The following is a 13,873-nucleotide window of genomic DNA, read 5'->3' as shown; positions in this document are numbered from 1 at the left end:
GGCATACAAACCTATGACTTTTATCAGATTTAGAACGACATACAAACCTATGACTTTTTTATCAGATTTAGAACGGCATACAAACCTATGACGTTTGCATCAGATTTAGAACGACATACAAACCTATGACGTTTTTATCAGATTTAGAACGACATACAAACCTATGACTTTTTTATCAGATTTAGAACGACATACAAACCTATGACGTTTTTATCAGATTTAGAACGACATACAAACCTATGACGTTTTTATCAGATTTAGAACGGCATACAAACCTATGACTTTTTTACCAAATTTAGAACGACATACAAACCTATGACTTTTTTATCAGATTTAGAACGGCATACAAACCTATGACTTTTTAGGGTGATTTAGAACGACATACAAACCTATGACGTTTTTATCAGATTTAGAACGACTTACAAACCTATGACTTTTTTATCATATTCATAACGGCATATAAACCTATGACGTTTTTAAGAGATTTATAACGGCATACAAACCTATGACAAAGCTTAACATTGAATGTTTGTGTCCACGTCCTCAGTAACAATCACAAAAAGCCGTTGGATGATAACGAACAAACGGGGATTCAGAAGCAAAATATCACAAATGGTAAACTTCTCCAATGCCTCCATTTTTATTAGTTTTTCTACTGTATACAAATATTCACACACAAAATGTTCTCAAAAAAAGCCCCTAGTGTCTCGTAAACATTCGTTTGCCCCTCGTCTTTCGTTTCCTTCATTGTGTGCTGCGTTGTCCACGACCTTCTTATTATGTTCTTAACAACAGAGGCCACTAGATCCTCATGCACGGCATCCCCCCCCCCCACCCAAACCCCATGACCTTTCATCAAGTCTCTGCCGGCATCTGGGATGAAGGCAGAAATCACAGTGTGAAGCTGGACGGGTTGACATCAGTGCGCTCGGTGCAGGGCCAGACGTGAGGTCGAGCTCGAGCTTGGGGGGGGGGGGGCAAGTCTTGATGTTTCGATTGGTTGTTGATGTAAAAACGTCCCTCAGCTCGAACAGATAATCGTTTACAGTTTGTCCTTTAAAAAAAAAAGCGTGGAACACAGATGGTAGAGGCCACATCACCACAGTCGAGACAGTTACACAAATTTATTATTTTTTTCAATATTACATCATCTCACATCCTTCCTCATACACGACTATGGCACTCGGAACAGAATGAATCGCACACAAACATCCGGTCGTGACATCAAGCGTTTTTTTTTTTTTAGATCTGAAGAGTTTAAGACGAGACATGGAAATGGTCGTTTGAACGGCTACAGAATGCAGTTTGTCAAGTAATGAGGCAGAGCTAGAGTACAGGGGACACGACTGGTTAGATCTGCATATTCGTTCGACTTTCTTCAGTTCATAGGGACCCCCACCAATCTAAACCTAGTAATGCGAAAACAAGGTATACGTATATATATATATAGAGAGAGATTTATTTATATATCTGAGAGGATAATGGAGGGCGACAGTAAAGATTACACGCTGCATTTTCCCTGCCGCCGCCCATGTGTTCCCCTCGTCTCTGGATCTTTATTCAATATGTACTCCGCCAGCAGTGGCTCTTTCCCAAGATACCAGGAAAGCAGTAGTGCAATAAAGTTTTGAGCAGGGTTTTCTTTTTCAAAAGGAAAATTCATCAAGTACAGGAGCTTAGCACTCGAAGACTGTTTAAGATGCAATTCATAATTTGAACAGGAAGGGGGGGGGGGTGATTAGTACGACTGAGTATTAGGGCCATGTTACAGAAAATAAATATTAGAGAATTTATCAAGAAGAGGGTCTTTATCTTTTGTTGTTTCTCGAGAAACTAAGAATTCCCTTGGAAAAGCTCGCATTTTAATACTCCTGTTAAATCGAGATGAATTATTTTGTTATTTAAGTTAAACATATGCCAAAGTTTAATTTAACAAGATGCTCCAGATGTCCTTAAACATACTTTAATCTCGTTATCTCAGATTGATTTTCCCTGTAAGTGGGCCCTTATACTCAGTCGTAAATTAGGACACTTGAGAAAACACGATACATTATCCCCAAATCTACTATAGGACCTTTTTTTTTTCTGGGTGTTGTTCACGTGTTGCTGTCGCTTTTCAAAGTGCGATTCAAACAGCAGATATGTTTCTCTACAAGACATCGACAGTGAAACACGATAACGTTAAGAGAAGACAGCGACCAGGTCGTGTGTGGCGTCTGATTGACCTTTCCGTGACCTCTGCAGGTTTCCCTGCTGAGTGAACTAAATAAAAAGGCATTATTGAAAAATAAGGCGACAGTCTGGAGGGTTTGAGGGCGTCCAGCCTGAGCTACATTCCATCTCTGATAACAAAATAACTTAGGAGAGAAAATGAAATGTTTTAGCTTATAGTGATGTCCTTTTTATTAGTATTCAGGCTAAAACAACTTATCTTATTTCTCTCGTTCGCTCTCTAAGTTTTATTTTTTCTTCTTAAATAGGCTTTTGATTTTAGACGAGGAGCGCTTGATTCTCTCTCCATTGTCGCTGGAGTCCTGGGAGGAGTTGCTCTGGAGCTTGTGCTCCCTTCCCACGCTCCGGCCCTCCGAGTCCAGGGAGGTCAGAGACGGGTTGCGCCCCACGTTGGGCAGCATGCTGGCCGGCAGCTGCCCGTAGCTGTAGGACTTCTCCAGGATGCCGTTGTACACGCCCTTCCCCGTGGGCGAGGTGACGCCCCCCTGCGTGAAGGTCAGGCTCTGAGACTCGGGCAGGATGTGGGTGAGGTCAGGAGAGCCTCTGTGTGCAAACGGGTGGTGCTCCATGGCCGGGGAGGGCGAGGTGGACGGCGGCCCTGACGGGGTGGTGGCCGGGGTCGGGGGGAGAGGGGGAGGCGTGGAGTCCCTGAGGCTGCTGCTGCTGCTGCTGCTGCTGGTGTGGGGGGTGCACGCTGCGAGCTCCGGACTGTGGCTGTACAGCAGCAGCTCCTCGCGGGAGATCTTGCGGTACGGGGTCTCCGACCCGGGCGTGCAGGGGTTGTGCGGCGGCTTCCGGCCCATGGACGAGTTGAGGGAGTCTGTGTCGGAGCCGCCCTCCTGAGTCGGTTCCCTGAGGGAGGAGACACAACGTCAACATGAGGAGACTCACACAGAGGAGCAGCTTGATCAGAAGATTGAGAGAGTAGAAAACGATTGATATAACAACTACACAGCAACATTAGTGTTGTTGTGTATACATCTTCTATTGACATATTTTATCCTGGCAGGTGTTGAACTCTGGCCAATCTTCATCATTGCTACATGACTGTGGCCTCTTATTGAGTTTCTTTGGGGTTTAGCTACCAGGAGAAAAAGGATCCTGCTAATAAACTGTGATGTTGAGGTCGTTCATGCACCCTCGTCCCTCTAGATGACACCCAGAGACAAAAGCTACCACTCAACCCCAAGCTCAAAGCGTCATAGTATGAATGTCTGGATAAAACACCTGTAAGTCCAAACTTTAAAACCATTCCGCGGCGTCCCGGCCACCGCTACATACCCCCTCCTATCCGAGCTGAACATGATATGTTCGTCCTCGGCCTCGGGGCGATAGGAGAGGGACGAGCTGGCCATGGACAGCAGGTCGGGGTCCGGGGACATCATGGTGGACTGTGGGGAGTTCATCAGGCTGCGGCGGGAGCGGCACATGCTGCTGTTGCGTGTCAGCGAGGGACGGATCATCGTGGCCGCTGGAGGAAAGATAGACGGTGAATGTTTAAAAACACAGAGACAGAAAACCACCGTTCTGCGTCAAAAACCCTCCGTCGGGTACTTACAGGAGAACTGTGGATGGATGGGAGGCGTGTCCTCGTCCAGGTCGTCCACTCCCCCCGCGATGGGGTAGGGAGGCACCGAGACTCGCGGCATGACCACCCAGCTGTGGTCTGAGTAGAGGCTGGCCGTCAGGCTCGGCAGCCCCGAGTTACTGACCACAGGGAAGTTACAGAGCTTCTCGATCTGCTGCCAGCGGTGCAGCCGCTCCCTCAGGCACGCCGTCACCTCCGACAGGGCTTTCCTGAGGAACACAGACCAATGAGAGGGCGGCACGATACAGACACTGAGTTCGGCAACTGCTAAGGTGAAGTCTAGAGGCAGAAAGAGGCCAACTGTGCTTTCATTTGTCAGTTTTGGATTCAAACCCAATAGAATTCTTCGTGTCAGTGGCAGAACGGGGATTATAGACGAGGTTTGAATACATGAAATATGTCATTGTTCTGTCAGATGTTGTCACTGATTGTTCGAGTAAAGAATTTAATCTTTGAAACAGAACAAACGTCTCTATCACATGATCTGGTTTTTAATGACACAAATTCAGCTTCTTGTAATATTCAGCACATTGAATCAACAGGTGATTCAATAAGTGCGTGAATCCACCTTTAGTCACAGATGTTATCGCCTCTTGTTTGTTTTTCTGCAGGATTACACAAAAACTATTGAGCTGATTTCCTGGTTGAAGGAACAGAAAAGTGGATTGAACTCAAGACGACTGAGTGGAGGTGTGTAGCTACGTGTGAGTCAGAGTGTGAGTTCTTACTTTGCCTCTAGGATCTTGTGGTCCACCTCATCCAGTGATGAACTGTGGGCTACGTGAAGAGTTCCAAACACAGAACTTCTCTTCTTTTTGATTTTCTCTGCCTGAAATTGTAGAAAAATGTAAATGTTAGCAATCTTTATCATTTCTATCCAGGAAGTACGTGGGTTTGTACATCCATTAATATTCAGACTGTATGAGCAGGGAAACCCACGAGTGAAATGAGTCAAACAATATGATAAAGAGACAAATTAACTATTGAGTGCATAAGTTGAGATCTTAGTACAGAGATAAGTATCAGAGTAAAACTTAATTATCCCTGTGTGCGGTTGTAATTGAATCCTGTGGCTTTTATTTTGTAGTAACGGCCACTTTAAATGCTACTTCCTCGGACGTCAGCTGGAGCGCTGCCACTTCCTCACTTCACCGGCCAAAATATCACACCAGTGGTAATGTGAGTGATATTTTAGATTATAGCTGCCAGACGACAACACACAGGTTTTAAACCTCATGAACTAAAACACTTCCTGTACCATGTGATTAGAGATGAATGTTGGAGAAGGTTTGTATCTCTGATTATAAAGACTCTCGTGGAGGAGCTGTGTGTCTGGAGTTTAAATTTGAAGTAAGAAAACGTGACACTGAACTGAGAAGAGCAGCAACATCCCATTAATTTGGTAATTTTCCTTATTGTTTAAGTTTTTTCTTCTAAACAGATCCTGAGCAAGATGAGTTCAATCCATGGAGACTTAGTGCTGCTGCTCTACATGTTCTCAAAGTTACCTCTTCTTTGGCGACGGTTAGCTGAAGCTCCGCGTTCTGCTTCTTGATGTTGTAGTATTGAACCTCCACCTCGTGTGTGAGCTGCAGCCACTTCTGAAGAGCTTCTGGCACCGAGCGCTCCGACTGCATCTCCTTCTCCGCCCTCCTCAGGGCCTTTCGCACCTTCAGGGGAAACACAGAGGTTAGAGTCCAATCTAAAACCTTTATTGATCATAAACAGTGAGAGAGAGTGATGGTAACTCTTTTAGTGTCAGTACCTGTACGAGCTCCTCCTCAGCATACTTCAGGCGGCTCAGCTCACATTCAGCTCCCTCTCGCAGCTCCCGGAGCCGATAAGCCTCCTTCTTGGCCCCGTTGATCTCATCCCTCATCTTCTGCTCCAGGTTCTGCTTCTCCACCGCCACCGTGCGGTTCTCCTCCTGAGCTTTCTCCAGTCTGGGAGGAAACAGGAGCAAGTTTTAAACAAACTCTACTTCCAGTTTGAACTCAGAAGGTGTAAGATGGCTGTGTTCTCACGCACCGGCTCTGCAGGTCGAGGAGGCTTTGCTCTGCGTTCTGCAGGCTTTCCAGATCCTTCATCATCTGAGAGATGTGCACCTTGCTGGACTTGTTCTGCACGTAGGCAAACCAGCACCCCCCCACACCGATCACAATGGAAACCATCAGGACAAAGTCTTTCAACCAGTTGTGTTGTGGACCTGCAGACAGGAGGACGGGTTGGTTACAGAACAAACACATCTGTGAAGCCGGTGTTTGGATTTAATGAGTAGTGCTGGTTGTGTGTGTGCTTACGGAGCGGAGGACCAAACAGCACCGCGTCCAGGGCCTTGAGGTTCAGCTTCTGTTTATGCCGCTGGTCTAATATCTTCAGCTGCATCGACATAAACGACGGTTCATTTGCTGCCATTCTGAAATATGAAGAGAAACACGAATCAGCAGTTAGTCACACTGGATTTACCTTTCTGCACTGAGGCCTTATCACTGACTGTCGTGCATTTATAATGTTATATAACCCACCACAGGCAAAAGGAGTTGGTTCTGGTTTCTTAAATTATATATAATGACTTAATAATATACTGTGCATTAGTGCCAGGGTTAACAGATGAATAATAAATGAAGGGATGTCCTCCAGGTTGTGGTGAAACCGTTACAGTCACAGATTTATGAGGCCAACTGCAGATTTCCATCAGTCCCACACAAGTTCACACAGCTGCAATTCTTCAGTGTGGAGGTTTAAATCATTTGACTCCAGATGTGAATAAGCACAGCTGCAATTCATGTATACAGCTGTTGTTAACATGTTAAACACGATGTAGTAGACTTTAGAAACTAGGTTAACACCCTGAAAGTACTTTTATTTTTAATACTTTATTAAATATCACCCTGGTGTGAACTCAATGTGTTACTGTAAATACAACGTATGAGTCATAACATACATAATAATGAATATTACCAGCTGCTTCACTGGACCTGATGTGATCTCTCACAATAAATATTCAAGCAATAAAAAGCTGTAACGCTGTCTGAACCATATTGTCCTGGTTTGTCAGTAAATGACGACACAATTCACAGTTTTGTGACTAAAGAGGTGATGAAAATATGTTGCCCCCCCGCCCAAGGCATCAAAACTGACAGAAATTAAATTATAAGGTAAACAGGATGAATAATTGAAGTTTTCCGGCCTCTGGCGTCACATTAAAAATACCAGTATTGGTCGAAAGAGCCTCATATCACTCAAATCCCAGTCAGAGCAACATTTGTGTGTCTGTGGGTAGGACGCACACACACAGACACACAACGTGCACTCTGCCTGGTTCGCCCCTGTGACACCACTGCATGCCACCACCATCTTGTACGGCTGAGACAACATGGCAGCCAGGAGAAACTGTACCCCTCTGCCGTGACATCACTTCATGAGTCAGCGCCCGGCGGCCTGGTGGCGGAACACGAAACCACTCGGCTCTGCTCAGGCCGTACATGCAGTTTGCAGCGGGTCACATTCCACAAGTGTCCCGGCAGTGTCAACTCTCAGATTACTGGAGTTAACAATTTAATCTTCACGGTACCACACAAGGGAATTCTGGGAATATCTTGATTATAGACTTAACAGATACAAGGACACAGCAGATACAGTGAGGAAAAGACAACCACAGCACTGGATTCAAGAGTAAACTGATCTGGAACTTCACAAAAACATTTACCTGTTCCAGAAAAATCCACCTTGTGCTGCCACTAACAACCAGCAGTGGGCAGCATTGAGCTAACAACGATCACAGTGTTATCACTGATCATTACCACTCTCCCCTAGAGCATCTTAATTTGAGGCAAATTATTTATATCTGCCTTTAAGGTTTAGAAAAGTCATAAATAATTCAAATTAAATTAAAATGAGTGTGAGTGATGCAGAACCTGTTCTTCACAGGTTGTTGCTCACCGAGGTAAAGTGTTCCCCGAGACCCGGAAGTCCCGGAAGTTCTTCTCGTACTGCGGCAGCTCCACCGACTCCTTCAGCCACTGCACCGTGTCCTCCATCGTCCAGTTGTGGACTGGGAGAGAGGGAGGGAGGGAACATAAAGCATAAAGCATTTAACATTCACAGAATTACAAAGTGTCTTAGCCTCAGTACAGCAAGTAGGAATCCTGACACCTTGTTTCACCAAAACCCAAATTTATGATGTTCATTCTCTGTGTGTTTATTTCACAGTTATTTCCTGAGCGGACGTGGGTGCGTGTTTAACACTCACACTTCCAGAGTGGTGAATAAACACAGGTGGAGAGTGACAGATTGTGTTTGAAGGCAAAGCACAGATGTGTCATAAAGAGAGAAGAGGAGTCGGTTTCAAATTTTGTCCCAATTTGAAATTCAAATAGGAGAAGTAGCAGGAGAGGAGGCGGAAGAGATCAGATTCAATATTATCTTAACAAACACTGTGTCGCGGAGAGGGAACTTGTATTATCAACACCAGTAAAACAGTCAATACCAGTAAGTGGGAATTAAAAGCTGTTAAGAGCTGTCTGTTCAGAATTGCTTTTTTTTTGTTTTAAAATAATAATCTGCAGAGAAAATAAGAGGCTGCACTTCACTCTGGATAAATATTCTAACTCAGAGTAGATCCTTGTTTAGTCTCATTCTGTCCTTGACGCCTCAAATCGTAGAAGTCGAGTCAGATTTCTAAAATAAAGTCAATTTTAGGAGGAGAAAATAAAAGGTTATCCCTTTCTTCTCATAACATCTCCTCTCCTCTACACACAATAGACATGTGTGTTTGTCTGGAGACAGTTGACTTGTGTCATTTACCTTCAGACGTCTTCCAGCCCTTCCACAGCTCCTCCACTGTGATGTGCTGGTCTTCATGGTGCAGGTTGCTGTGCTTGTTGGTTTGCTGCTGCTTCATGTCCTCTATTATAAACTAGGGGGAAATAAATGAGACAGAGTTAATGTCTTTTCATGGGCATCACAATACATACCTACTTTTATTGGTTTTTAATATTTTAGACTGATCTGGGGCAGACACAGACGACACAGCTTGTATGTCCATGTGTGGTTTTGACAGAAGGAGACGTAGAAAGTTGGCTTTGTCTAAAAGTTTGGCTTTAGATCTCAAACACACACACTCTTTCTTTTCACTCTCCTTTCTTCCTTTTAGGGACTTTAGGAGAAAGGCACCACTTCCACCTGTGTGTGTGTGTGTGTGTGTGTGTGTGTGTGTGTGTGTGTGTGTGTGTGTGTGTGTGTGTGTGTGTGTGTGTGTGTGTGTGTGTGTGTGTGTGTGTGTGTGTGTGTAGTTTCCAGCGCTCCTCCTTTGGTAGCTCTGAACTAAATGCCCCGGCAGAGTCGCCCACACCAAACAAACCCACTAAAGAATTACCAGAACACCAGTAGCATTACCAAGAAGCACGGCTGACTACCCAACGGTTCTCTTTGCAGAATGTGCGTGTGGTGTTTAGGCATCAACTTAAACCATTTGATAACTAATTAGCTGCTACTCTGTAAACATTACACTGACTTTCAGATTCACACCACAGCAGCAGAAGGTGGATGTGTGCAGAGTTCATATCCAGTGGGAGTTTTTTCACATGCAAATCTCAGATCATTTGAATTCATCGACAATATGCTGAAGATGTAGATTTGAGGCGAGTTGTTGACCGAGCTTCCAGACATCAGAAGTCAAATGATTATTATGGTAGTGTTGTTCTTTTAAAAACGAAAAAACAATATCTTAAAACTATATATTACAAGTTCATATTCATATTGGAGCCGATATTAGCTTGGCCTGTAGACAGAGAGCCTGGAAACAGCTGTAACTTGTTGTGAAGGTTAAACTGGCGTTAGCTAGGAAAAGCCCCCCCCCCCCCCCTTTCCAGTCGCCAGGGTAAGCTTGGCTAACCGTTCCAGCTCAAAAGATTAAAATGGCATCAATCTTCTACGCCCAGGATCCAAGACACTGTCCGGATGACTGTAAGGGACTACACGTGAAAAGTTCAGGAGTCCAGTGAATGTCTGACAGCAGCTGTAAAGAGAAGCTGGGCTGAGAGAGTCGGTGAAGATGCCAAACTGAAAGTGGAAGTTCACAGAGGAATTGACATTTCCTGCATTTTCCACCTCAGTGTGATCAGACCCTCTTTACACAGAGCTACCGTGAGAGAAGAAAACTCATCAGTGACCCACTACGATGTTTTTGAATCCCACAGAACTGCAGCCGGAGGTGTTTTGACATGTCACCCTGCGATGAGTCATAGCCTCAGATCAATGAGTTTCACATCTGACTTGACGAGACTGAAGCAGCACGCTCAGATTCCAGCACAGCAGGAAGACACAAGTCATCAGCGCTGCTCCACTGAACCCAATTCCCTTCAAAATGCTCCTGAAAGCCTTTAGAGTTACACCTCAAACAGCTGCTGTGGAAATGGCAGATTGAAAGTGCAGCGCTGCTTTCACACTCGTCTCCACTGTGCACGGTGACACACGCCGGGAGTCTGACATTGAATACACAACAGCAGTGTGGTGTTGAGCTGCAGCCTGACACTAACGTCTCCGGCGCTGGACACGTTTCTCCTGCCACAGAAATAAAAACTCTGATCAAGAAACTGTAAGAAACCGTCTCCAGTGACTTTCACGTCGAGCGTATGAATTAATTCAAATGTACTTTCAGTCTAAGGACACATTTAAAGCAACACTGAGCTGAGCGACAGCTCCCTCTACAGCCACATGTGGTAACTATTTCTATTGGGCTCCATGTCATAAAAATAAAGTGTTTTGATGCACAACTGAATAAATTACCCATGATCCCTGGCTTCCTGAACCAAATGAGTTGCTGCTGTCACAAACCCACCAAACTGTGTTTAGAAATCTTCATATTTTACAGTTTCCTGCTGGTTTTCATTGACCTCTAAGTCTTTTTAAACTCATCTACAATTCAGCTTTACTCTTCAACTCGCTGGTTTCAGTTTATTGAATTTACAGAACCACAGCTCGTTTCTTATTTAAAATGAAATATGCAAGTTTTGCTTCTCGGAAAACATTTTCAACATTACGGAATCAGGATTATAATAACTCTTTTTTAGATATTTTACAGATTAAGTGAAGACTTTAAGCTGCTGGATGAAAACTCATGAAATCAACAAAGTCATTCTCTGGTCACAACAACAACAAACACAAAAACATGTGCCAATCCCTTCTATAATTCTTGAGATATTTTAGTTTGGAACAAAGTGTTGGACCAATTGACCGTAATGCTATGAAGATGGGAGATCAAATATTTCTTCACAGATTTATTACCCTCACATCAATCGTTTTAGGATTTTTCCCACAGAGAATCTAACGTTATTACACTATGTGATCTGGTTATGAAAGGGCAACACATTGATTGGGTTGTTGAAGCTGCAGTTTTGTCCTGAGTCCAGTTGCAGCCTGTGTTCTTACAGTGTCCTTTAGGGTCTGAAAGACTCTTTCACTACATGAGCGATGGACAAAATACCCAAAGTGGCCTTTAAGGTTTGCACAGAGCCTTTTCTCCTTCTCATTCTTCTTTCACAATACAGATGCAAATGAGTTTCCTCACTGACGTAAGAGACGGGAACTGACTAGAGGAACCAAACTTTCTGCCGAGTCACCGGAGGAGCCACAACATGTGCAACACAACTCGCTGAACTTTATCAGAAATGAAATCCTGCCGAACAGAGAGGCAGACTTCAAGAACATTTGCCAAATGCATAAATGAGAAAAGGAAATTGAACTGTGGTCATTTCAAAACATTCCATCTGAAGTGAGAGTGGGTGCAGTGCAGACCTTCAGCCAGGAGGTCATGTTTCCAACTCCATCCATTGGTTAGTTAGTTGGTTAGCAGGATGAGACTTGGTGGACGTGGGTCAAGAAAGAGACCATTAGATTTTGGCAAAGATCTGGACAAATGCATTGATCCAGGAATTGTTAATTACTTCTTTAACTTTGTGAGCAGTTTTTGACATTTTCACAAATTCCATGTTATGTATTTTGGTGCCTTTCTTCTGTGTATAATTTGGTGCACACACACAGTCTGGATCGAGGTGGTTTCATTGGGCAATTGGCTTTAATTTGTGACTCTTTATTGAGTCATATAAAAGATGTGGCGAGGTCTGTGTGTGGTTTCCTTTACAGCCTCTGTGGTTTAGTGTTTGTGTGGTAGATCGGACGATCAGAGCCGTGCTGGGCAGCATGTTGAAACGCTACAGACACGAATGAAAGGTTAACACGAACGTAAACATGGTAAAGACGACAGGAGAGCGAGCGACAACTCTGCCTGTCAGTTCAACAACGACACACACACGTACATATAGAGGTCTGGCATAGGCAGGGTGTGACATGGTCAGACAAGCATTGGCAACACACACACACACACACACACACACACACACACACACACACACACACACACACACACACACACACACACACACACACACACACACACACACACACACACACACACACACACACACACACACACACACACACACACACACACAGTGGCAAACAAAGACATATTTGTTCACATCAGATTCCAGGTTTGGAGGGGGGGGTAGTTGGCTGAGTCTGAGACCCACACTTCCCATGAGCCTCTGCTCTGTCTAGCAGTCGACTGTGACTCCTTTCACCCCCGATATCTACTGTATCTGCTCGTCTAATCCACATCCTTCTTCCATCGATCATCTCCTGCACCAAATGATTTTATGATTAGACGCAGAATTAATTAACTGTTATAAATGTGTGGGCGCAGTCTGGGACAAAAAGTACCTGGATTGGATTTGTGAAAAAACACAAACTACTTGGAGCAAAGTTTATTTCTTTGCATGACATAATCTTCCTCATGATTTCATTTTGAGTTAACTTGGCTTTTGACAATAATATGATCTGTTAATAGAGATTAAATTACTTTGAATGACTTCTATCGTGTTATTCTCAGAGCAGCACAGGTCTGTAGTTTTATTTTCTTAAACAGACACATTCACTGGACCCAGATATAAATGTCCATTACTTGTAACAGTAGCCAACAAATGATACATACAGTAACATTAATGGATTTGATTACATTGATGCCAAAATCCTTAAAATCCAAAACTACTATAATTGATTTATGTATTAATAGTTTAAGTTACACCACCTTAGAGTAAATTTAGTAATTTGTCTGAACCGACACTTGAAAGCACAAGTTTTGTCTAAATTTAAAGCAGCGTTGAAAATAAAATCCCTCTCTCTTGAACATTCCCAGACGAGTCAACAAATACGTCCAAGAAGCCTGTGAGATTCCTCCTCTCTATAGATACATCCCGACCCTCCAGGAGCCTCCTCAGATTCCCTCTGATCATACCCACGTTAAACACACAACATACGGTACACATACAGACCTGCACAAAGGCAAAACCGGAGATGTGAACTAAACAAAACCATCAGCAGCGCCATCGTTTGCCCCCCCCCCCCCCCCCCTTGCCCCTGCCGCTACATGGGTTGGGTTCCTGCAGATTTAAAACGATACACCACGATCCAGCCGAGCATCTCCTTGGCAGACGGGCAGGGACCGCCCCCCCGAGGACAGGACGTGCACCTGCCGTCCCCAGTGGACTGTGCTCAGCAACAGACGCCCCGAACGTCAGTCAAACCCCCCCCACCACCACCACCACGCCATACCCAGACTCACGCAGTAATCAGAGACAGGATTATGTCTCACAGGATTACAGCTGGATCGGTTCCAGCAGCGGTCGAATTACAGATGTGTTTGGAAAGGACGGTTGAAATAAGTGATTACTTTTTGCAGACTATAAATACACATCAAGACGTCCACTATTCCTGTTTGTGTTTATTTAGGCTGCTGTAGACGGAGGGACTGTTTGATCTGAGACCAGCTTCAGGGGTAGAAAAACTCTTTCATGCAATTGCAACTACCACATAATCAGGATAGTAAATGTAAAACTACATTGTGAAGATCACAAAACTGTCAGAATCTACCTTTTGCCCTCATCATGCCGATCGATTCTGACAGAGATCTGTCGGCTGCTTCCCCCCAGAGGG

General features: G+C 44.3%; 1 protein-coding gene across 2 annotated transcripts in view; it reads right to left on the bottom strand.

The window, feature by feature from the left end:
• Positions 1-616: 616 nt before the first annotated feature.
• stim2b (stromal interaction molecule 2b) overlaps positions 617-13,873 on the bottom strand; it is a 33,436-nt gene continuing 20,179 nt past the window's right edge. The window contains exons 3-12 of one of the 2 annotated variants that reach the window (XM_053416348.1): positions 8,627-8,738; positions 7,763-7,874; positions 6,121-6,236; positions 5,849-6,026; positions 5,586-5,763; positions 5,329-5,490; positions 4,549-4,649; positions 3,791-4,029; positions 3,460-3,703; positions 617-3,084 (exon numbers count right to left, since the gene is read on the bottom strand). In XM_053416348.1, coding sequence (XP_053272323.1) covers positions 2,460-3,084; positions 3,460-3,703; positions 3,791-4,029; positions 4,549-4,649; positions 5,329-5,490; positions 5,586-5,763; positions 5,849-6,026; positions 6,121-6,236; positions 7,763-7,874; positions 8,627-8,738 — 2,067 coding nt within the window. In that variant the 3' untranslated portion in view covers positions 617-2,459. The remainder of the gene's footprint in view (positions 3,085-3,459; positions 3,704-3,790; positions 4,030-4,548; positions 4,650-5,328; positions 5,491-5,585; positions 5,764-5,848; positions 6,027-6,120; positions 6,237-7,762; positions 7,875-8,626; positions 8,739-13,873) is intronic. The other variant, XM_053416349.1, reaches the window with a different exon arrangement.

The sequence above is a fragment of the Pleuronectes platessa genome, chromosome 23 (genome assembly GCF_947347685.1).
Source record: "Pleuronectes platessa chromosome 23, fPlePla1.1, whole genome shotgun sequence".
NCBI classification, from domain to species: domain Eukaryota; kingdom Metazoa; phylum Chordata; class Actinopteri; order Pleuronectiformes; family Pleuronectidae; genus Pleuronectes; species Pleuronectes platessa.
Note: the sequence above shows the minus strand (reverse complement) of the source record. Positions and strands in the feature narration are given on the sequence as shown.